The sequence below is a fragment of the Grampus griseus genome, assembly GCF_964374135.1.
Source record: "Grampus griseus genome assembly, chromosome: 19".
Lineage (NCBI taxonomy): Eukaryota > Metazoa > Chordata > Mammalia > Artiodactyla > Delphinidae > Grampus > Grampus griseus.
Genome location: NC_139013.1, coordinates 39,226,975 through 39,251,394, shown reverse-complemented (window position 1 = coordinate 39,251,394; position 24,420 = coordinate 39,226,975). Strand labels below are relative to the sequence as shown.

Genomic DNA, 24,420 nt, shown 5'->3' with positions numbered 1-24,420 from the left:
GGAAACCTGAGAGGACCACCATCAGATTTCAGAGCTGTCCTCAGAAAAATGGAAATTTAATTCATGGGCATAAAGGAGGTTAACCAGAGAGGAAATATTAAAATAGAAAAGGATGGGGAATAGTATTCCCTAATGGACCCCATCACATCAGGGTTTGACTGAGGAAGAGGACCCTCAAAAAAAGACCGAGAAAAACATTTCAGAAAGGTCAGGAATGTGGTATTTTGGAAATCAGCCTTAGGAGAATACTTTGAGAAAGATTACCCAAGAGCCTCAGTGTTAAGTATCACAGATGAAGACTGAAGTATCCACTGGATTTTTCATTTAGGAGGTCTTTTGTTTTATTAATAGTAAATTTAATAGATTTCAGCCAGATTGCAGTATATTGAGGTCTGGGTGGGAAATAGTCTGGAGACAGTATGAATAGCTTACTCTTCTTAAAAGCTTGTCTGAAGATATATGGCATTAACTAGAGGGAGGATGTAATGTTAAGGAGTCTTATAAGAGGTATAGAGATAAGAGAATATGTGAAGAGGGAGTGGGGATTATGGAGAGGGAGAAATTGAAGAAACTGGAAAGACGGGATAATTGCTGGAGATGCTCCTCTCAGATCATTTATCACACTATGGGAATTACTTACATCCTCTTCTGTCTCTATCACCAGATTGTGAGTTCCTTGGAATCAGAATCCCTATCTGATACAGAGTGGATGCATAGTAGACATTCAATAAAGATTTGTTATATGAATATATTTTAAAGAAGGTCATAGGCCTGTAATAGTGCCTTTTGAGTTGTATGCGAGAGAAATACAACTCAAACTAGTTCAAGAAAAAAAAGGAAACGTATCAGTTCATACAACTGGGAAACTCAGAGTTGTGAGGAAATGTTCTCCGAAGGAACCACAAGAAGGAAGAGGGAAATCATTCTGGGCAAGAAAAAAACTATAGTACAGTTGAACCTTGAACAACATGGGTTTGAACTGTGTGGGTCCACTTATATTCAGATTTTTTTTGATAGTACTACATGATCTGAGGTTGGTTGAATATGAGGATGTGGAACCACAAATATGGAGGGCGGATTACAAATTATATGTGGGTTTTCAACTGAGTGGAGGGTCGGTGCCCTTAATCCCCATGTTGTTCATGGGCCAACTGTAGTTGTAGTCATTGCAGGATCCCAAAACACAGGTGAATGTGTTAACCATGAACAGGATGGGAGCTGGGTCCTGGTGTGATATTGTAGAGGAAGAGGTAAGAATGGGTGTGGCTGCAGATATTTTTGTAGGAATTCTGTGTTGTGGAAAGTGTTCTGGGAATTCTGTGAAGGCCTAACATCTGTGTCTTTTTGACTGAGAGTTTATTTGCCCAGAGAGCAAGGCCGAGACAGAGATGACAAATAATTAACGGCTTATTCTCTGGAATCAGCCCTAAACAACTGACGGGAGCTGATAGATAAATACTCTTCACACTTTCACTGGGATGACTCTGAGACACATGGCTCTACCATAGCTCCCAGAGTTTCCTGGTGGGGTTGCTTGTGTCTACCTTCCCTTTCTGTTTCATCTTTTCAAAAAAGTACTTGCACTCAAATTTTTGTTTCATGGTCTACTTCTGGGAGGCCTGAAATTAAAACATGAAGTGGAAGAGAAAGAGATGAGGTTTGAAGAGAGCTGAAGATTTGGAGTAGCCATTGAGGAAAATGGGAGAATCAACAGAAGGGAATTGGAGATGGAGCTGACCATGTGGGGTTGCTGAGTAGAGTTGGGGGGTGTAACCTGGAATGCATACCAAATATCTGCAATGGCATAACTGCTTAATTTTTTTTTCCTTTTAGCAATGCCTAAATTTGAGCTGAAAGAACAGAGAAAAGAAACTGTTTTGAGTCACAATTAGGATTATAAAACATGTTTGGTAGAAGGAGAAGGGGTCCAAGGAATCCTAGCAAGATAATGGTTGAGGTGATGAATCATGGGATCTGGGATGAAGAGGGAAGGAAATGAAACCAAGTCTCTGAGAACATGAGTAAAGGAAGTAGAGATCATAGGGGTCAAGGAGTAAATATAAGAATAAGGAAGTAAGCCAGTTGAAAGAATTAGGAGTAATATTCAGAAAATGAAATAATGGAGTTGAAAATATCAGTGGTAGAGCTGTTCTGACTAATGAATGACAAGGGTCCAGATTTGGCCTTGGAAGTGAATAGCCAAATTTACATACAGTTTGCGACTTGCAAAGGAGAGAGACTGTGTCTTTCCCAGCATCCATATCAATCACCCAAAAGAACTGTGATTGGGGCCACTTCAGTCATTAGGTCAACTGCAGAGCATACCAGTAATTAAAAAAATATATACATATACCTACAAATTTATTAAGATGTAATTGACATACCACATAATTTACGCATTTAAAATATACAGTTCACTTGTTTCCATATATTCACAGTGTTGTACAACCATCACCACAATCAATTTTAGAACATTTTCATCACCCTCAAAGAAACCTGTACCCTTTAGCAGTCACACCCCCCACACACACACCCCTGTTAACCCTAGACAACCACTAAGCTGTTCTATGTCTCTAAATTTGCCTATTCAGGACATTTTATATAAATGGAATCATATAATATGTGGGCCTTTTTGACTAGCTTCTTTCACTTAGCATAATGTTTTCAAGGATCATCCATGTTGTCTCAGTATCTTCATTCCTCTTTTTTGTGGAATGATTCCATTGAATGGATATATCATATTTTATTTATCCATTCAAGAGTTGATGGACATTTGGGTCTCCACTGTTTGGCTATTATGAATAGCGCTGCTATGAATATCCATGTATAAGTTTTGGGGTAGACATATGTTTTCATTTCTTTTGGGTATATACCCAGGAGTGGAATTGCTGAATCTATGGTAAATTTATGTTTAACCTTTTGAGGAACTGCTAGACTGTTTACCAAAGCAGCTGTACCATTTTACATTCCCACAGCAATGTATAAGGGTTCCAATTTCTCCAAATCTTTGGTCAGAATGTTAGACTATTTTTGATTATAGCCATCCTAGTGGTTGTGAAGTGGTATCTAATTGTGGCTTTAGTTTGTACTTCCCTAAGAACTAATGATATTGAGCATCTTTTCATATACTTATTGACCATTTGTATATGTTCTTTGGAGAAATGTCTATTTAAATCCTTTGCATGCTTTTTTTTTTTTTTTTTTCTTTCTTTGCATGCTTTTTAATTGGGTTGTCTTTTACTGTTGAGTTTTAGGAGTTCCTTATGTATTCTGAACACAAGCCCCTTCCTTATTGGATATATCTGATTTGCAGATATTTTCTTTCAGTCTGTGCGTTGTCTTTTTACATTCTTAATGATACCTTTTGAAGCTCAGAAATTTTCAGTTTTAAGTCCAATTTATTGAATTTGCTTTTATTGCTTGTGGTTTTGGTATTGTAAACACTTCAGTTTTTGTTTGCTTGTTTATTTTCTTCAGGAGTTATTGAAGGAGCTAGCTTGCATAGCCTGGAGAAGATAAAAACCCAGTTGTAGTTATCAGTAGGTGCTTTGTCTGGGAAGGGAGGGATTATGATAGGAAATATTAAAGTGTGAAAAAGAAGTACAGAAGGAATTAAGAAAAGTACATAAAAAGTTTCTGTGCCTAGAATTGAAAATCACCATGCCCCATCAAAAATCCTCTTTGGCTTGTTATTGATGATGAATGGCTTATTGATATCTGTACAGTCACACTAACCTTCTTATGGTTTCTATTAATGTAGAACATGATCAATAAAAGTTTGCTGTTACTCCAAGACAACTCAGTGATAACCTTTGTACTATGATATTTTACTAACAAATTGAGTCATGAATTATTTCATTGAACCAAATTGCCAGTTGAATTTCTGTCAAGAGGAAGACTAATTGATTCACAATAGATCTTAGTTGTTTTTTTTTAGTGTGCTTCTCTATATTTTTTCCTCCTTTCATCCTATATCTTTGAAAACTTTAAATATTAATTCAAGCATTATGTCAAAGTCTATGTACAATTTTATTTAAATCCTTAAAACCAAGACAAGAAATTGTTTAAAGGCTATTGTAAAGAATTTTATAGGGAAATGATTGTCTGTTGTTTCCTTTTAGTTGTAAATAAATATGGTTTTTTTTGTTTTTTTTTTTTTGCGGTACGTGGGCCTCTCACCGCTGCAGCCTCTCCCGCTGCGGAGCACAGGCTCCGGACGCTCAGGCCCAGCGGCCACGGCCCACGGGCCCAGGTGCTCCGCGGCACGCGGGATCCTCCTGGACCGGGGCACAAACCCACGTCCCCCGCATCGGCAGACGGACCCCCAACCACTGTGCCACCAGGGAAGCCCGTAAATAAATATTTAAACTTTGTATTTTGATAAATTTTAACATGTGTATATACCCAGCATTGTGTAAACATCAGCATAATCAGTACAGTGAACATAGCCTCATGTCCCTTTGTAATACCTCCCTTCTATGCCTTCCTGGACCTCCTTTCCCCAAGCAACCACTGATGTGCCTTCCATTACTGTAGACTAGTTTGTGTTTTTTCAGTATGTGGAATTGTACAGTATACTATCGTATACTCTTCTTTGTGTGTAGTTTATTTCACTCAGCATAAGTATTTTGAGATTTATCCATGTGGTTGTATGTATGAATACTTAGTTCCTTTTTATCGCTAAATAGTATTCCATTGTATGGTTATACCACAACTTCTTTATCCATTCATCTGCTGATGGACATTTCAGTTGTTTACAATTTTTGGTTATTACATATAATGTCACCATGAACATTTGCGTACAAGTCTTTGTATGTACATATATCTCCTTTTATTTTGAGTAAGTACTTAGGAGTAGAATGACTGCATCAAATTTTAGGTGTATGTTTAACAATTTATGAAACTGCTAAACTTTCAAAGTGGTTGTACTATTTTATGTGTCCACCAGCAGTATATGAGAGTTATAGTTCCTTTGTATCCTTGTCAAAATATGTTGTGGTCAGTCTTTTAAATTTTAGTCATTCTAGTGGGCATGTAATAATGTCTCCTTACGGTTTTTTTTTTTTTTTTTTTTTTGCGGTACGCGGGCCTCTCACCGCCGTGGCCCTTCCTGTCGCGGAGCACAGGCTCCGGACGCGCAGGCTCAGCGGCCATGGCTCACAGGCGCAGCCGCTCCACGGCATGTGGGATCCTCCCGGACCGGGGCACGAACCCGCGTCCCCTGCATTGGCAGGCGGACTCTCAACCACTGCGCCACCAGGGAAGCCCTCCTTACGGTTTTAATTTGCATTTTCCTAATGATTAATGATGTTGAGCAGCTTTTCATGTGCTCATTTGCTATCTGTGTATCTTTTTTGTCTGTTCAAATCTTTTGCTCATTGTTTTATTGCTCTCGTTGAGTTTTGAAAGGTCTATATGTTTTCTGGATATGTTTTTATCAGATATGTGCTTTACAAGTATTTTCTCCATTTGTGGCTTATCTTCACTTCAGAAAACACTACTTTTATTTTAAAGGTATTTTAAAAATTTATTTATTGTATTTATTTTTGGCTGCATTGGGTCTTTGTTGCTGTGCGCAGGCTTTCTCTAGCTGTGGGGAGTCGGGGCTACTTTTCATTGCAGTGCGTGGGCTTCTCATTGTGGTGGCTTCTCTTGTTGCAGAGCATGGGCTCTAGGCGCCCAGGCTTCAGGAGTTGTGGCTCGCGGGCTCTGGAGAGCAGGCTCATTAGTTGTGGTGCACGGGCTTCGTTGCTTCGTGGCATGTGGGATCTTCCTGAGCCAGGGATTGAACCCGTGTCCCCTGCATTGGCAGGCGGATTCCTAACCACTGTGCCACCAGGGAAGCCCCTAATATAGTGTATTTTCATTTTCATTCAGTTCATTCTAAATAGCAGATATTTAAACCAATGTGGCTTTAATTAAAGAGAATAATATTTGGATTTTCTTTTCATATATTTCATGCAAAGGGAAAATCAAATAATTATAAGAAGTTCATTTCAAGTTATATTATCTAAGGAACATCTTTCTTTTACATATCTTTATTGCTTATTAGATTTTTTTAAAATTTTATTTATTTATTTGTTTTTTGCTGTGTTGGGTCTTCGTTTCTGTGCGTGGGCTTTCTCTAGTTTCAGTGAGCGTGGGCCGCTCTTCATTGCGGTGCACGGGCCTCTCACTGTCGCGGCCTCTCTTGTTGCGGAGCACAAGCTCCATACGCGCAGCCTCAGTAGTTGTGTCTCATGGGCCTAGTTGCTCCGCGGCATGTGGGATCTTCCCAGACTAGGGCTCGAACCCGTGTCCCCTGCAATGGCAGGCAGATTCTCAACCACTGCGCCACCAAGGAAACCCCTGCTTATTAGATTTTAAAAAGTAATACATATTATTTAAAAAGCAAATACAAAGATATGTATTTAGAGTGTGAAATTTAAATGGTTAAATTTTGAAAGGAAATGTTTGGTTTAAAATAATGAAATTTTTGTTCTTTAGGAATGAAGACTGACCTGAACTTATTATTGGAGTGTCTGAAGTATCAAATGGACAATGCTTTTTCGCAAAAGGAAGCTCTGGTCACTATTCATTCAATTTGCCAACAAAACAGTAAGACATGATAGTGAATTTTTATTTGTGATTCTAGTTGTTTAGTATTGTGATATATGAAATATGCATAGTTCTTTCTCTTCTACTCAGTTATTTTACATATTATGTTACTGGGTTCATGTGATTTATTGTCCTTAAAATAATAATTACAATAAATATTCTTCTTTGTTTTGTCTGCACACTCTACAGGTAATGCAGGTCTTTATTTTCGGGAAATTGGTGGTTTGATGTTTGTAAAAGATCTTGCAAAGTCAAGTGAACATAGTATGGTAAAAGAAGCAGCATTATATACATTAGGAGCTGTTGCAGAACAAAATGGTAAAATAAGAAAACTTTATTTCACTATCCTTTAATCATTGTGTTATACTTCAACAAACTACTAAAAAATAATTTTAGAATTCAATTCCTTTTTTACATGTCTGGATAGTTTTTTCCAGGTATTTTATTTAAATTAATGCATACCAAAGATTTTATTTATCTTATTAACTAATGAGGGAACGAGTGAAATGTTACAACTGTTTCAAAAGTAATGGCAAAAAACAATACTATAGGCATTTGGGAAAGCTGAAATTTAGGAATAGGCACATAACTGGTCAGTGTCTGCAGGTTAAAAATCAATTATGTTCTACCAGTCGAAATGTTTTGCATTTCTGTGGACAAGAATAACTTGCATTAATATCAGTTTTCTACAATTTACAGAGTTATAAAATAGCCCAAAGACAGTAAAAGACAAATAATCTAGAAGGGTGTGCTAGACAGGACATTCAGTAATTGTTATCATCCATTTCAAAATCTTTCACAATTTTTCTTGCCATTAGTTGGAAACATTTTTTTTACTTTGTCTTTTACTATGCTTTTTTTTTGCCATATGAATGTTTTTTATTTTTATAAAAATAAAAATTCATCATTCTTTCTCTTTTTTGCTTTTGGATTTTGAATCATAAGAAAATTTTCCATACTCCCAGATTACAGGGGAATCCACCCATGTTTTCTTTTGGTACTTGTATGATTTTATTTTTTAGTTATACATGTTTTATTCTTTTTGAATTTTCCTGGGATATGATGTGGTGAAGGTTCCAGTTTTATCTTTTTTTTAATATGGCAATCCAGCTATCCCAACACTTCTTATTAAAAGTAGATCTTTTTCACATTGATTTGAGATGCTACCATTATCACTTAATGAGTCTATTTCTAGTTTTTCTATTCTGTTCATTATCTATATATCCAGGTACTTGAATCAAAATATGAAGATAACTTACAGCCATCTTACATGTGGATAAATATGCTTTCTGTATGGCCAACAAAAACATGTTTCTGTAGCATACCTGAAATGAGGTTAAATCTAAACTATTAGTTTGTCAAATAACTTTATATTCTTATATTTTCAACCGTTAAATATTTCTTCACCACTTGTTGAGAACCAAGCTGTGTGCTAGGCATTGGGGATAAATAAGACATTGCCTTTGCCTTTGAGAGTGTCTAAAAGCTATTCTAGACACTGGATATATGTGTTCAAATTATTTTTTAAAAATTCTGCTTATTGCATGATTATCACCAAAAAGCCTCTCCTGTCGTGTAGGTATCATTTTTGTCTTTGGGAAAGATATTTTTATATCTAGAAAAGTCTTTAAAAATACCACAAGTATCATTTGTCCTTCTTTTCTAAAGCAGGTTTCTGAATTTTCTTAAATTTTTCTTTGGCTATGTTTTGTTACTTATCGTCAATTTTTTGGTCATGTTTTATTTTAAATTTTTGTTCAGTTAGGCTTTTATTGGAAATTCTGTGAGATTGCAATACATGTTTAGAACCTAGTCAACTACTTCTGATTAAAATATTGCTTCTTTGGTCTGTTAATTGAGTAAGCACATAAGTTTGTCAGAATTTGTTTTATGACTAATAAATGTCAGTGAAATGAGAATTGGTTGAGAATTGTCCATATGGCAATTTTATATTTTGTTCAGCATATTTTAAAACTTGTCTGTGCTAATACATAGAAATTAAAATTATATTTTCATATTTCAGTTTACTGTCAGCAGACTTTGTGCACTTCAGAATTGTTTGAAGACTTAACTTGGTTCTTATCTAACAATGATTCAAACACAAATTTGAAAAGAATGTCTGTCTATGTTATTTTGGTTCTAGTTTCAAATAATAGTAAGTACATTCTCTTATGTTATGGAAATATTTTTAAAATAATAAATTGGAACAGTCATTATTAGTCCTTTTATTCTAGTCTTTATGTCAGTACCTTTTTTAATCTTACTAACTTCTGAGAACTACAGCTTTAAAGAAAAGAGAATTAATAGCATGCATTTAATTGTTTGATATTTATTAATTTAGTATTTTTAAAAATACTAAAGTGATTTGCATTATTTAATTAACATTGAAAAGAAACAGCTTTAAAAGCAAAAGGGGAGCGTTTAATGAATTAGTTTGGTTGATTTTCCACTGAATTGGCCATTTAATTATCATTGTATTTAAGGTCATTTTATCAGTCAGCAATGGTGTTAAATTTCATGTATCTCTTGGCGAAAGTTTTACTTTGTTTTTGTTGTTGTTGTTTTAGTTTTTATTTTGGAACAATCTTAGATTTACAGAAAAGTTGCAAGGGTAGTGTATAGAGTGTTCCTGTATACCTATTGCCCAGGCTAAGGTTATTTTATTAACATTGCTTATTTAAATCTTCAAATTGTTAGAAATATTATATGCATTTTAAATGCTTCTAGATTTTATTTTTTCTATTTTTATGTTTTGAATTAATTTTTTTTCTATTTTGGAGCATATTTTGGTATTGTAACACAGAACCATGCAAAATAAGTTTTGCAATTTTTAGAGGAAATTTGAATACTATCATTCTCTAAACGTAAGTAATGTATTTTCCGTAATAATCTTGATTACAGATTTTTACCTACTGTAATTCTCTATTGTACTTTATAATACTTTAAAGTGACTGAAAGTTATTTATTAAAAATACTACTGGGCTTCCCTGGTGGTGCAGTGGTTGAGAGTCCGCCTGCCGATGCAGGGGACACGGGTTCGTACCCCGGTCCGGGAAGATCCCACATGCCGCGGAGCGGCTGGGCCCGTGAGCCATGGCCGCTGGGCCTGCGCATCCGGAGCCTGTTGCTCTGCAATGGGAGAGGCCACAACAGTGAGAGGCCCGCGTACCGCAAAAAAAAAAAAAAAAAGCTACTTAAAAAAATACTACTTAAATGTTGTTCTCCATTTCTACAAAATTATTTTCTAAACAGAAGTCATATTCATGTAATATATGGCTATTTTTTTAAGGGACTGGACAGACGCTTGTGAGAGAAACAGGTTGTATTTCAGTTCTATCACAGTTGTTCAAGTAAGTAAATATACATTTCTTGTTATTAATTATTGATTTCTTAAGACCTTAACACATTTGTATTAATTACTTCCTTTTCTATTTAACCTAATAGGACAGTCCTTTCAAAATATGAGTTGAATTTGTCAGATGAAAATGTTTTCCAGAGTTATCAGTTGTGGTCTTCAGTGTGTAGTACTCTGTGTGTCTGTGTCAACAATCCTCAAAATGGTAATTATCTCAAATATTTACATATAAAAATAAAGATAAAAACAAATAAAAAACTGATATTTTCCAAGTATATTAAAATATGATTGCCTTTTTCTCCTTTCAGATGAAAATCAAATGCTTTGCTCTTCACTTTTTCCACATGCTAATGACTGGCTAATAAATTGCACGAAACCTGAGATAATTCGCCCTATTTGCTCATTTATTGGACTCACTCTTGCAAATAACAGTAAGTATTCATTATTCTCTAGGTTATACTTTAAAAAACATATTTTAAAGCATAACAAAAACCTATTGAATTAATGAATTCCAGTAAGTTGTGTCATTTTGGATCCATTTATACTATTGTATAAGTTAAAATCTTATACATAGAAAATCTTAAAAATAGATGTTGTTAAGAAGATATGGGAAGATGGTGGTGGCAGCATAGTTTTGAGTCTTCCCATATATCCTCACAAAACAGAACACCTACACAGCAAAACTGTAAAAACCCACAGAGAGTGTTCTCTGACCACATAGAATTAAATTAGAAATTAATAAAGTAAAACATCTAGAAAAGTCCCTAATATCTAGAAATTAAGCAACACAGTACTAAAAAAACCCACATCAAAATAAAAATACAAACCTATGAATCACAAATCATAAAGGAAATTAGAAATGTTTTTAACTTAATGGTAATGAAAACACAAAATTAAACAGTGGGATGCTGCAAAATCAGTGTTTAGATGGAAATTTATAGCAATAAGGCTTGCATAGGAAAGAAGGAAGGTCTCAAATCAATTATATTAGTTTCCACCTAAGAAACTAGAAATCAGAGCAAGTTAAACTCAAAGTAAGCATAACAAAGGAAATAACAAAGAGAAGATTAGCAATCAATGAAATAGAAAAAGAACAGAGTAATCAATTAAACCAAAAGCTAGTTCTTTGAAAAGATCACTAAAATGGATCCTTTACCCAGACTAACCACGAAATAGAAGGCCCAAATTATAAGAGATGAGAGATGACATCTCTATATCTTAACAGATATTAACAGGATAACAAAGGAATAGTAGAAACAACCTTATGCCATTAAATTTGATAACTTAAATGAACTGGACAAATTCTTTGAAAGACACAAACTACAAAAGCTCACTCAAGAAGAAATAGATAACCTGAATATTCCTATATCTAATAGTGAAATTGAATTTGTAGTTTAAAACCTTAACACAGGAAATTCCAGGTCATAAAGGCTTCACTGGGGCTTCCCTGGTGGCACAGTGGTTAAGAATCCGCCTACCAGTGCAGGGGACATGGGTTTGAGGCCTGGTCCGGGAGGATCCCACATGCTTCAGAGCAACGAAGCCCATGCGCCACAACTGCTGAAGCCTGTGCTCTAGAGCCCACGAGCCACAACTATGAGCCTGCAAGCCACAACTATGAGCCCACATGCCACAACTACTGAAGCCCACGTGCCTACAACTTGTGCTCCACAACAAGAGAAGCCACCACAATGAGAAACCGGTGCACTGCAACGAAGAGTAGCCCCAACTCGCCACAACTAGAGAAAGCCTGCACGCAGTAACAAAGACCAAACGCAGCCAAAAATAAATAAAAGAAAAGAAAAAAGGCTTCACTGGTGCATTCTACCAAACATTTAAGGAAAAAAAATTCTACATAAATTATTCCAGGAAATACAAGTAGAAGAAACACTTCCCAACAAACTTTTAAGGGCAGCATTATTTCCACACTAAATCTTGAAAAAGACATTACAAGAAAACTGTAGCCCAATATCCTTTATGATCATAGATGCAAACATCCATAACAAAATATTAACAAATCAATCCAGCAATATATAGAAAGGATAATATATTCTGACCAAGTGGCATTCACTTTAGGCATGCAAGATTGGTTTAACATTAGGAAATTCACAATATACATAGACTAGAAAAGAAAAACTATATGATCTCCAAAGATGCAGGAAAAGCTTTTCACATAATTCAACATACATTCATGACAGAAGATTTTGGTAAGCCAGGAATAGAAGGGAACTTCCTCAATGTGATGAAGGGCTTCTACAAAGTACTACAGCTAACATACTTAAATGGTGAAAGACTTAATGCTTTCCCCCTAAGATTGTAAAAAAGACAAGAATAGCCACTCTCATTATTTGACTGGACATCCAAGTCAGTGCAGTAAGGCACAAAAATGAAATAAAAGGCATAGAGATTGAAAAGGAAGAAGAAAATATAGTATTTATTCATAGATGACATGATTGTCCGAAGAATCTACAAAAAGCTACAGAGCTAATAAGCGATTTTAGCAAGGTTGCAGGATACAAGATCATATACAGAAATACTAGCAACACTTGGGAACTTAAAGTAACTGCCATTTACAATAATATTAAAAAAACAAAATACTTAGGGGTACATTTAATGATTTCATCTGCTATATCTATATGCTGAAAACTATAAAACATTGCTGAGATAGAACTTTAAATTAATGGGAGAGATATCATATTCATGGATTGTAAGATTCAATATTGTTATACTGTCACTCCTCAAATTCACCTCTAGATTCTTGGCACTCCCCATCAAAATCTCAACGGGCTTTTCTGCAGAAATTGACAAGCTGATTCTAAAATTTACATGGAAATGCAAAGGGGCTAGGATAGTCAAAATTATTTTGAAAAAGGACAAAATTGTAGGGTTTATATTACCTGATTTCAATACTTACTATACAGTAATCAAGAGTGTAGCATTGGTGTAAGTGTAGACATAGATCAATGGAAAAAGTAGAGAACCTAGAAATAGACATATATATATGATTGATTTTCTACGAATGTTGATTTTCTATAAAGGTGCCACAGTAACTCTGTGTTGGAAAAGGTAGAAACAAATGGTGCTGGAAAAAGTACTTATCTATCTGTGAAATATGAAGCTCAACCCTTACCTTACACAGTATACACAAATTAACTTGAAATGATCCCTACACCTTAATGTAAGAACTGAAACTATAAAACGTCTAGACAAAAACATATCTTTATAATTTGGGAGTAGACAGATTTCTTAGGACACAAAAAGCATGAGCCACTAAAGAAAAGATTATAAATCGGACTGCACTGAAATTAAAATCTTTTACTCTTCAAAAGATCCTGTTAAGGTGAAAAGGCAAGCCATAGAGTGGGAGAAAATATTTGTGAAATGTACATCTGATAAAGAACTTGTACCCAGGAAAACCCCAAGGAGATAGCCCTATACACCCACTAGCATGGCTAAAAGTAGAAAGGCTAGTGATATTAAATAGTGATGAGGATGTGGAACAACTAGAACCTTCTCACACGTTCCTGGTGTGTATCTATATTCAGATGTTTAAAGCAAATAGTCATGTTTCACATGCAAAGGAACATATCTCTATAATTTCAAAAATTGAAATCTATTTCCATGATGCTTTGACATTTCCTCTTTCTTTAAGTACCAACTTAGATGAGTAACACTGCTGTGTCCTACTTATAGGACCTTATTACTCTCAGCAAACTGACATGAAATAGATTAGAGGTAATTTGAAATATTCAGTGTACAGGTGTAGACTAGGATGTTCTTCTGCTTATAAGCCTGAATTTTCATTACATAGACTATAAATGAAAATCTTTGTGGTAACATAGTGCCCAATTTCATCTAAGAATTTTAAGATACTTCCTTTTTTAAAGATTTTTTTAATGAAAATACTTTGTAGTAAAGAAGCCTATTTTGGAGTCTCCATAATATTGAAAATGTTTGCTTATCCTTAAATAACATTTCCTAACAGTTCTGTTCTGATGTAGAAATTTTTGAACATGATTTTTTTAGATTAAGATTTTTGTGTTTTATTGAACAATACAAAAAGTAATTTTTGTGTTTAAATCATCCTGGCTCAATTTGTGGTACTAGGGTAGACTGGGAAGAAGGTTTGTGACAGAATTATAATCACTAGCCCATATATCCATTTGATATATGCCCATTGCTGGGATAGGGGCTGTTGAATTCACAGACCTGTGGGGTACTTTGCCATCAGAATCATTTCCTACAGGGGAACAAAAGACTAAATGCTTTTTAAAAATGTATCTGTCATCCAATCTTTGCTTGGAATAGTTGTTATGACTCTCAACAATATGTTATACTTTTATGCTCCAAGAAGTAAAAGAATTAGGCTTAAATAAGATGGATGAAATATGTGGTTTTTTTGAAAGTTAATTTTCTCTGCCCTTTGTTGATTCAGATTTGAGGAATGAGTTATGTTGGAATTCAGAAAGTAGTCAGCCTGCTAATTGTAATACCAAGCTAAATGAATGAATCTATTCTTTATAGCTCTTGAAGGACTTGAATTTAATGTCATTCTTGCAAAATATACCAGTTCTTGCTAAATGAAACAAGATATCTAACATACAAGAAAGAAGTACTGTACTATACATGTAGTTGTACTATGTCAAAGTGAGTTTCTTATGTAAGTAAATAAAATCAATCTTGTGATTATGTATATGCACAGGTAAAGATTGGATTTTTCATTTTGGGATTTTTAGTAAGTATTTTAAAAAGTCAAGTTAATGTTATATTTAGTGCAAATTAATTTAATGAAACCATATACTTGTTTGAAGTATAATAGTTCTGCTACTTTATTCCTTAAGCATACGTGCAGAAATACTTTATATCTGTGGGTGGACTGGATATATTATCTCAAGTTCTTGTGCAGTTGGAATCTGATTCACACAAGACTCTTTCCAGTGCTAAGCTTGCAGTGGTGGTGACAAAGACAGTGGATGCATGTATTGCTGATAATCGTGAGTGAAAACACTTAGTAATTTTTCTGCAATTGCATTTTGCTTCAATTCAGCATGGTGAATGTTAAAATGATAGATTGAACGCTAACATGGATTGGACTTCCAGTTTCTCATAAGTGGGAGAGAAACTTAGAAATTATCTAATCCAACTCCTTATTTTCTCATGGAGGTTATGACTTCCCTAAGAATTCAAATCTAGGTCTTCTGAGTTCAGGTTTGATGATAGAATCAAGATAAGAGTCTGTCAGTCCTAAACCTTTGTTTCACTTAAAAAGCTGCATTAAATGAAAAAGTTTACTCCACATGGCCCGTGCCAATGCCCGGCTCTTTGGCATCCCGGCAAAAAGGGCCAAGGAAGCCGCAGAACAGGATGTTGAAAAGAAAAAATAAAGTGCTGTTGGCAACTTGTGATAAAAAAAAAATTTTAGATGAGAAATCAAGGGACATTTTGGAGACATAGGGAATGGAAAGCCCAATTTATAGATTTTAAAAAGTGAGATAAAGAATTAAGGTATGCCTCTATCTGATAAGTGTGAGATAGACTTACCCTACTGTAACCAGTGAGTAACAGAACCACACTTGAACTCATGGCTGCTTCTCACATGTACAGATACTGAGGAATGATAGTCTATAAATCTCTGTAACTCTCGACATTCACAAATAACTGAAAAAAATAGATCATTTTTTAAAAAATCAGTTATTTAGGGCCTGCTATGTGCTGGGCTCTATGTGAGCTCTAGAGATACAAAAATTATTAAGATGTAGTCTGCTGAGGAATTCACAACCTTTTTGTTGCTGTCAGTAGTTAGACTCTGAACTCAGTTACAAAAGAAAAAAAAAACACCACACATACACACGAAGAACAAAACCGTGAGAAGTGTAGCTTAAATTGGTGGACTTCTTGAATTTTTCACATCTCAGTATAGCTTCAGGTATGCTCCACTGCATCATTAACGTCAGTAGAACCATGGCCAGTTAATAGTGTATTTCAATGACAGGCAGGAATCGATTTCATAGGAAGGTCGTTACTGTCAATCTAGATAAGAGGAGGAATGTAAGGTGAGAGTAAGTAGCTTTTAGGAAGGTAGTATTATTACTTCATATTCACAACATTATGCAGGACAACTTAGAAGAAAGCATTCTTCAAAAAACTGGCTTTAGTATAATGTCTTTAGTATGGGAAGAGGAATTAATGAGGGCTATATAAGCCACCATTTTATTACAATGAATTTGTTTATAGTCACACATATATATACATATATATTAGATGTTATATGAGATGTGAATTTTAGATATTATGTAGTTACATAATGTCATTCTCCCAGGATAAGATCTGAAAAATAGTATAATGTAATATCTGGAAAATACTATATGTATAGCTATACGTTTTAAGTTTGTACTTGTTCTTTTTTTCCTGTTTTAGCTACTTTTGGGGTAGTACTATCCAAGTACCACATTGTTTCAAAACTTCTAGCATTACTGCTTCATGAAAGTCTGGATTCAGGAGAAAAATTTAGTATCATACTTACTGTTGGTCATTGTACAGAGGATTGTGGTAAGTATTGGATTTATTTTGTGTGTTAGTTAAAACGGTGGAGTGGAAATACACTATTCCTTCCCACCCACCCAGCTTAAAAGTATTGCCTTTCTCCTAATCCCCAAACCAGTCATTTTGCTCCTCATCCTTCTTCAGCCGTGGTATTCAGTCAGTCCCTAAGACCTGTGGCTCTACTTCTGTTTACTCCTCCTTATTCCCTTCTGCTCAATTCCAGTGCTATTTTCCCCATTTAAGCCCTCAGCCCCTCAACATCTTTCACCAATGTTATTACAATAGATTCCTCCCTGTGTCCTCTTCCTTCTATCTCCATTTTTCAATCCACTCTTCACACTGCTGCACAGATACGATCCTGTTTTTCCTTGTTGAAAACCTTAGAAAGTTCTTTCTTTCTCTACTTATCATTCTCTCCTCTCTCTCTTTTTTCTCTTCCCCTTCCATTTTCTCCTTCTCTCCACTTTCCTGCCATTCTTCCTCTTTCCACTTTCCTCCTTTCCAACCCTCTTCACTTTTTTTTTAAATAAATTTATTTATTTTATTTTTGCATTGGGTCTTTATTGCTGTATGTGGGGTTTCTCTAGTTGCAGCAAGAGGGGGCTACTCTTCGTTGTGGTGCATGGGCTTCTCATTGCAGTAGCTTCTCTTGTTGTGGTGGCTTCTCTGTTGCGGTGGCTTCTCTGTTGGAGAGCATGGGCTCTAGGCATGCGGGCTTCAGTAGTTGTGGCGCACGGGCTTAGTTGCTCCGTGGCATGTGTGATCTCCCCAGACCAGGGCTTGAACCCGTGTCCCATGTATTGGCAGGCGGATCTTAACCACTGCGCCACCAGGGAAGTCCCCCAACACTTTTCACTTTCCTCTCTCCTTTCTCCCTTCCTCCAATCTCCTCTCTCTCCTCCTCCCACTTTTCCACTTCCCTCTTTTTATTCTCTCTTGCTTCTTCTGCTCTCTCTTCCCTCATTTTCCATTCTCTCCATTCGTTTATTTCTCTATACTTTCTCTTCACCTCTGTATAATTTAGGATTCACTATACCTTTAAAATTTTAATTTAATTTTAATTTTTTTATTGAGGTATAATTGACAACAAAACCTTTTTTTAAACCAAGTGAGGGCAGTTTCTTTACTCTTATGAGGTGTGACACTGCTCTGTGGCTGTGTTTATCACTGTGTTTAAGAGATTATCACTTATGAGACTTAGGTATCTTATATAAGTAGATTATTTTCTAAATTGAAAATACCTTTAAACTTTGTTTTTCTGTATCTTAAAATTTGAACTATGTTCATAATTATCACAAGGAAGAATTATGACCTCATGCATATAGTTTAAGATAAAATAACTATTGGGAATTCCCTGGTGGTCCAGCGGCTAGGACTCTGCACTTCCACTGCCGGGGCCGGGATTCAATCTCTGGTCAGGGAACTAAGATCCTGCAAGCCGCGCAGTGTGGCCAATAAATAAATAAACAAATAAATAAAGTAACTATCTTCTGCTTTAATCTTTGATGTGTTTTCCAGAGGAAAATCAGTATGACCTTTTTAAAAGCAATGGGCTTCCACTCATGATACAAGTCTTAACTGAATCTCAGGACGAGGAACTAAACAAAGCTGCCACTTTTGTGCTTCACAACTGCAAAAAAATTAGTAAGTTTACTATTACTTTAAAAAAATACTAACCAAACTTTATGCAAGAGAATTATATCTGCTTTGATGAACCAAGCCCCTTTAGCTCCCAAGCTCTTCTTACATTTGAAAAGCAGATTATATAATTTTGACGTGACAACTAGAGTACTACAGCGTGTAAAAAACTTATATGGAAGAGAACAACAGTATAGATAATTCACTTATTTAATGCAGTGTGGACAGATTTAGCTGTAGGACTTAAATTTGAGGGCTACAAGTGACTTATGATTAAATCATAACATAAAATACCTTAATTTATTTATTTAAAAAATGTTTGAGTGTCTCTTATTTGCCAGGCACTGTGCTAGGCATTAGGGATACAGTGATAAGAAACAATAGTCTATGTGTTTACAGAGGTTAGTGTAACTACAGAAATAGGTAGTAATTGAATAATCCCAAAAATGAATGTGTTATTATAAATTAACGTACAGGTTAAGAATGGATGGAGCACAGATCTTAACCTGTAACAGGGACTGTGACCTAGACTTGGAGCAGAAAAGGCTTTGGGAGGAAGTGATTCTTCATCTGAAATCTGAATGTAGAGAGTTAATTAGGTGAAAAGAAGGGAGTTTGTTATGGTCCAGTGTCTCAGGCATACGCAACAGTGAGGCACAAATGTCCTGTGAGAGGAGGGAGCCTGGTGCATTGAAGGAATTGATGGCTGAAGCATAGAGAAAGTGGCCATGAAAAGGATTTTGGTCTTTTGGGAGAAAACTGCTGCCACAATATGTAAAAAGAGAATTTAAAAGAATATAGGAAGGAACCACTTTATGGAAACTGTGTTAAAAAAAAAAAACTAAAACCAGTAGCCATAAACCTGAGGGTGTTTGTATGCCTAGCATAACATGTTTTCTTGCTATTTTCTTTTCTCTATAATTCTGAAGAGTAAAATCTAATTTATGACTCTTTGTGTCCTCAGCCTCTGCCAAGCACTTGCTTTCCACTTATTTTCAGTACCACTTAGGCAGTTAAGATGGTTTGGATGTGCAAAATTTAGAGAAGGGGGTATGGGGTATGAGTTTGTCTTTATTAAAAGTGTTAAAATAACATTTCTAGTAATGGGTAAACTCCTATTTTTTCCCATATTATAAAGCTGAGAAGTTATCTCTAAGTCTAGGAGAATATTCTTTTGATGAAAATGAAGAACAATTAAAGGACATAAATATGAAAGAGAAGAATCTTGAAGATTACTGGAAGAAAGCGAAGGAAATTCTACACAGAATAGAACAGCTTGAAAGAGAAGGAAATGAGGTTGGCTTCTTTGTTTCAAAGAATGTAGAACTTTTTTCAAATATTTTTTAATAATACAGATTGGAGGGTAAAATATTTTTCTTGCCAAGTTACTTTTTATTTTAATGGTTTTAAATTTAAAATTCATTAGTAATACTTGAGGAATCATCCTTGAACACAGAAAAAATATTTTTAAAAAGTGGAAATGATGACTGAAAAAATAAGAGACATGGAAGATAGAGCCAAGAGATCTATCATTTGTATAATAAGCGTTCAAGAAGGAGAAAGAATGGAGAAGTAATAATCTCTCTCTCTCTGTATGTGTGTGTATATATATACACACACATACAGTTGACCCTTGAACAGGTGTTTGAACTGCTTGAATCCACTCATACATGGATTTTTTTCAATGAATATGTACTACAGCACTACACAGTCTCAGGCTCTCAGGTTGGTCGATTCAATGGATGTGGAACTGTGGATATGAAGGGCTGACTGTAAAGTTATATGTGGATTTTCAACTGCCCCATGTTGTTCAAGGGTCAACTGTATATATACACATGTTTATGTATGTATATATACACATACACACATTTCCATATTTTAAAAAAATAATTAATTTATTTATTTTTGGCTGCGTTGGGTCTTCGTTGCTGCCCCCAGGGTTTCTTTAGTTGAGGCGAGCGGGGACTACTCTTCGTTGCCATGTGTGGGCTTCTCATTGCAGTGGCTTCTCTTGTTGCCGAGCACAGGCTCTAGGCATGCGGGCTTCAGTAGTTGTGGCATGCTGCCTCAATAATTGTGGCTCGCGGGCTCTAGAGTGCAGGCTCTGTAGTTGTGGCTCACAGGCCCAGTTGCTCCACAGCATGTAGGATCTTCCAGACCAGGGCTCAAACCCATGTCCCCTGCATTGGCAGGCAGATTCTTAACCACTGAGCCACCAAGGAAACCCCATTTCCATATTTTTACTATGTATGTATGCTTTGTGTCTTTGTATGTGCATGCATTTAAAAAAATAAAAACACAGTATCTAATTTAGTATAGTAATTTTATTCTTTTAAATGACTGAGTAGTATTCAATATCATAGATTACCATATTTGATTTAACTAGTCTTTTATTGATGGACATTTAGAAAATATTTAATCTCTCACCAGTGTAACCAACTCTAGAGTAAGTATCCTGCTACATTTATATCTTTGTAAGAGCTTTATTGAGATATAAATCACATTCCATACAATTGACCCAGTTGAAGTATACATTTCATTGGTTTTTAGTATACTCACAGAATTGTGTGACCATTACCACATTTAATTTTAAAACATTTTTATCACCCCAAAAAAGAAACTCCATACCATTTAGCAGTCACCCTCTGTATTCCCCCATCCATCCTCCCCCAACCCTAGGCAACCACTGATCTATTTTTTGTCTCTCTGTATTTGTCTATTCTGGACTTTTTGTATAAATTGAATTATATAATATGTGGTCTTTTGTGACTGACTTCTTTCATTTAGTGCATTTTCAAGGTTCATCCATGTTGTAGTATATATCAGTACTTCTTTCCTTTTTTAAAAAAATAGATTTATTGAGATGTAATTCATATACCATTTGCCTATTTAAAGTGTACAGTTCAGTAGTTTTTATTCACAGATATGTGCAATAATCACCAAAGTCAACTTTAGAATATTTTTATTCCTTCAAAAAGAAACTCTGTACCCTTTAGCTATTTCCCTGAACACTCTGATCCGCAGCCATAAGCAACCACCAATCTTCTATTCTAACTCTACAGATTTGCCTATTCTGGGTATTTCATAAGAATGGAATCACATAGTATGTGGTCTTTTGTGACTGGCTTCTTTCACTTAGCATGTTTTCAAGGCTCATTCATCTTTCAGCATGTATCAGTATTTCATTGCTTTTTATGGCCAAAGAGTTTTCCATTGTGTGTACTACATTTTACTTATCCATTTATCAGTTGATGGACATACTATTTTTTTAAATTTATTTTTAATTTATATATTTTTGGCTACATTGGGTCTTCGTTGCTGTGCATGGGCTTTCTCTAGTTGCGGCGAGCAGGGGCTACTCTTTGTTGCGGTGTGCGGGCTTCTCATTGTGGTGGCTTCTCTTGTTGCGGAGCACAGGCTCTAGACGCGGGAGTTTCAGTAGTTGTGGCTTGTGGGCTCTAGAGCACAGGCTCAGTAGTTGTGGTGCATGGACTTAGTTGCTCCGCGGCATGTGGGATCTTGCTGGACCAGGGATTGAACCCATATCCCCTGCATTGGCAGGTGAATTCTTAACTACTGCGCCACCAGGGAAGTCCCTGGACATACTCTTTTACCTATAGCCTATGTCTTTATAGTTAGCATGGGTTTCAGTATATAGTTTGGTCTTTATTATCCTGTGTATTTCTGCTTTTTAATTGATGTGATCATTTCATTACCATTTAATGTAATTACGGATATATTTGGGTTTAAGTCTACCATATTGCTATTTGCTTCCTGTTTGTCCCATTTGTTCTTTGTTCCTTTTATTCCTGCTCTCCTGCCACCTTTTATATTATTTTTAAATATTCTTTTATATTTCATGTTAGATTATTGGCTAAATATTCTTGGTTTTTTAAGGGATTGCTTTAGGATTTATAATACACATCTTTAACTCATCATGGTCTATATTCAAATAATATCATTCCACTCATGTAATATTGTAAGACCTTTGCAATAGTGTGCTTACATTTCCATTTGTTCTTTGTGCTATTGCCATACGTTTTACTGCTACATTTGTCATAAACTGCCCAGTAATATTATTTTTGCTTTAAACAGCTATCTTTTTTCTAAAAATATTTTAATGTTTAATAAAATAATATTTACATACAATGGTAATCACACATTTTAAGCATTCAGTTTGACTTATGATATATTTTCTTTTAATAATTTTTTTTTTTTTTTTTTTTTTTTTTGCCGTACGCGGGCCTCTCACCGCTGTGGCCTCTCCCGTTGCGGAGCACAGGCTCCGGACATGCAGACCCAGCGGCCATGGCTCACGGGCCCAGCCACTGCGCGGCATGCGGGATCCTCCTGAACCGGGGCACGAACCCGCGTCCCCTGCATCGGCAGGCGGTCTCTCAACCGCTGCGCCACCAGGGAAGCCCTATAATAATTTTTTTTATTCCACAAGAGATAATCTTTTAAGTTTTATTTATTTATTTTGAATTTTAAAATTTTATTTATTTTTTTATACAACAGGTTCTTATTAGTTATCCATTTTATACATATTAGTGTGTATATGTCAATCCCAATCTCCCAATTCATCCCACCACCACTGCCCCCCCCCCCCGCCACTTTCCCACCTTGGTGTCCATACATTTGTTCTCTACATCTGGGTCTCTATTTCTGCCCTGCAAACCGGTTCATCTGTACCATTTTTCTAGGTTCCACATATATGCATTAATATATGATATTTGTTTTTCTCTTTCTGACTTACTTCACTCTGTATGACAGTCTCTGGGTCCATCCACGTCTCTACAAATGACCCAATTTCGTTCCTTTTTATGGCTGAGTAATATTCCATTGTATATATGTACCACATCTTCTTTATCCATTTGTCTGTTGATGGGCATTTAGGTTGCTTCCATGACCTGGCTATTGTAAATAGTGCTGCAATGAACACTGGGGTGCATGTGTCTTTTTGAATTATGGTTTTCTCTGGGTATATGCCCAGTAGTGGGATTGCTGGGTCATATGGTTATTCTATTTTTAGTTTTTTAAGGAACCTCCATACTGTTCTCCATAGTGGCTGTATCAATTTACATTCCCACCAACAGTGCAAGAGGATTTCCTTTTCTCCCCACCCTCTCCAGCATTTGTTGTTTGTAGATTTTCTGATGATGCCCATTCTAACTGGTGTGAGGTGATACTTCATTGCAGTTTTGATTTGCATTTCTCTAATAATTAGTGATGTTGAGTAGCTTTTCATGTGCTTCTTGGCCATCTGTATGTCTTTGGAGAAATGTCTATTTAGGTCTTCTGCCCATTTTTGGATTGGGTTGTTTGGTTTTTTAATACTGAGCTGCATGAGCTGCTTATATATTTTGGAGATTAATCCTTTGTTCGTTGATTTGTTTGCAAATATTTTCTCCCATTCTGAGGGTTGTCTTTTCATCTTGTTTGTAGTTTCCTTTGCTTTGAAAAAGCTTTTAAGTTTCATTGGGTCCCATTTGTTTATTTTTGTTTTTACTTCCGTTACTCTAGGAGATGGATCAAAAAAGATATTGCTGTGATTTATGTCAAAGAGTGTTCTTCCTATGTTTTCCTCTAAGAGTTTTATAGTGTCCAGTCTTACATTTAGGTCTTTAATCCATTTTGAGTTTATTTTTGTGTATGGTGTTAGGGAGTATTCTAATTTCATTCTTTTACATGTAGCTGTCCAGTTTTCTCAGCACCACTTATTGAATTGAAGAGACTGTCTTTTCCCCATTGTATATCCTTGCCTCCTTTGTCATAGAGTAGTTGACCATAGGTGTGTGGGTTTATCTCTGGCTTTCTATCCTGTTCCATTGATATATATTTCTGTTTTTGTGTCAGTACCATATTGTGTTGATTACTGTAGCTTTGTAGTATAGTCTGAAGCCAGGGAGTCTGATTCCTCCAGCTCCCTTTTTTTCCCTCAAGACTGCTTTGGCTATTTGGGGTCTTTCGTGTCTCCATACAAATTTTAAGATTTTTTGTTCTAGTTCTGTAAAAAATGCCATTGGTAATTTTTTTTTTTTTTTAAGATGTTGGGGGTAGGAGTTTATTAATTAATTAATTTATTTTTGCTGTGTTGGGTCTTCTTTTCTGTGCGAGGGCTTTCTCTAGTTGTGGTAAGCAGGGGCCACTCTTCATCGCGGTGCGCAGGCCTCTCACTATTGCGGCCCCTCTCGTTGTGGAGCACAGGCTCCCGATGCGCAGGCTCAGTAGTTGTGGCTCATGGACCCAGCCGCTGTGCAGCACGTGGGATCTTCCCTGACCGGGGC

The 24,420-nt window shown here is 35.8% G+C and overlaps 1 protein-coding gene across 1 annotated transcript in view; it reads left to right on the top strand.

Annotated features, from left to right (window-relative positions):
* The window catches only part of TERB1 (telomere repeat binding bouquet formation protein 1), a gene marked incomplete at both ends in the record, with an annotated part of 43,027 nt that overhangs the window by 278 nt on the left and 18,329 nt on the right, over nt 1-24,420 (top strand). Inside the window, 10 exons of the mRNA XM_082677514.1 lie at nt 6,487-6,597; nt 6,787-6,915; nt 8,621-8,752; nt 9,887-9,947; nt 10,042-10,157; nt 10,261-10,383; nt 14,794-14,946; nt 16,370-16,501; nt 18,014-18,139; nt 19,272-19,429. Coding sequence (XP_082533640.1) covers nt 6,487-6,597; nt 6,787-6,915; nt 8,621-8,752; nt 9,887-9,947; nt 10,042-10,157; nt 10,261-10,383; nt 14,794-14,946; nt 16,370-16,501; nt 18,014-18,139; nt 19,272-19,429 — 1,241 coding nt within the window. The remainder of the gene's footprint in view (nt 1-6,486; nt 6,598-6,786; nt 6,916-8,620; nt 8,753-9,886; nt 9,948-10,041; nt 10,158-10,260; nt 10,384-14,793; nt 14,947-16,369; nt 16,502-18,013; nt 18,140-19,271; nt 19,430-24,420) is intronic.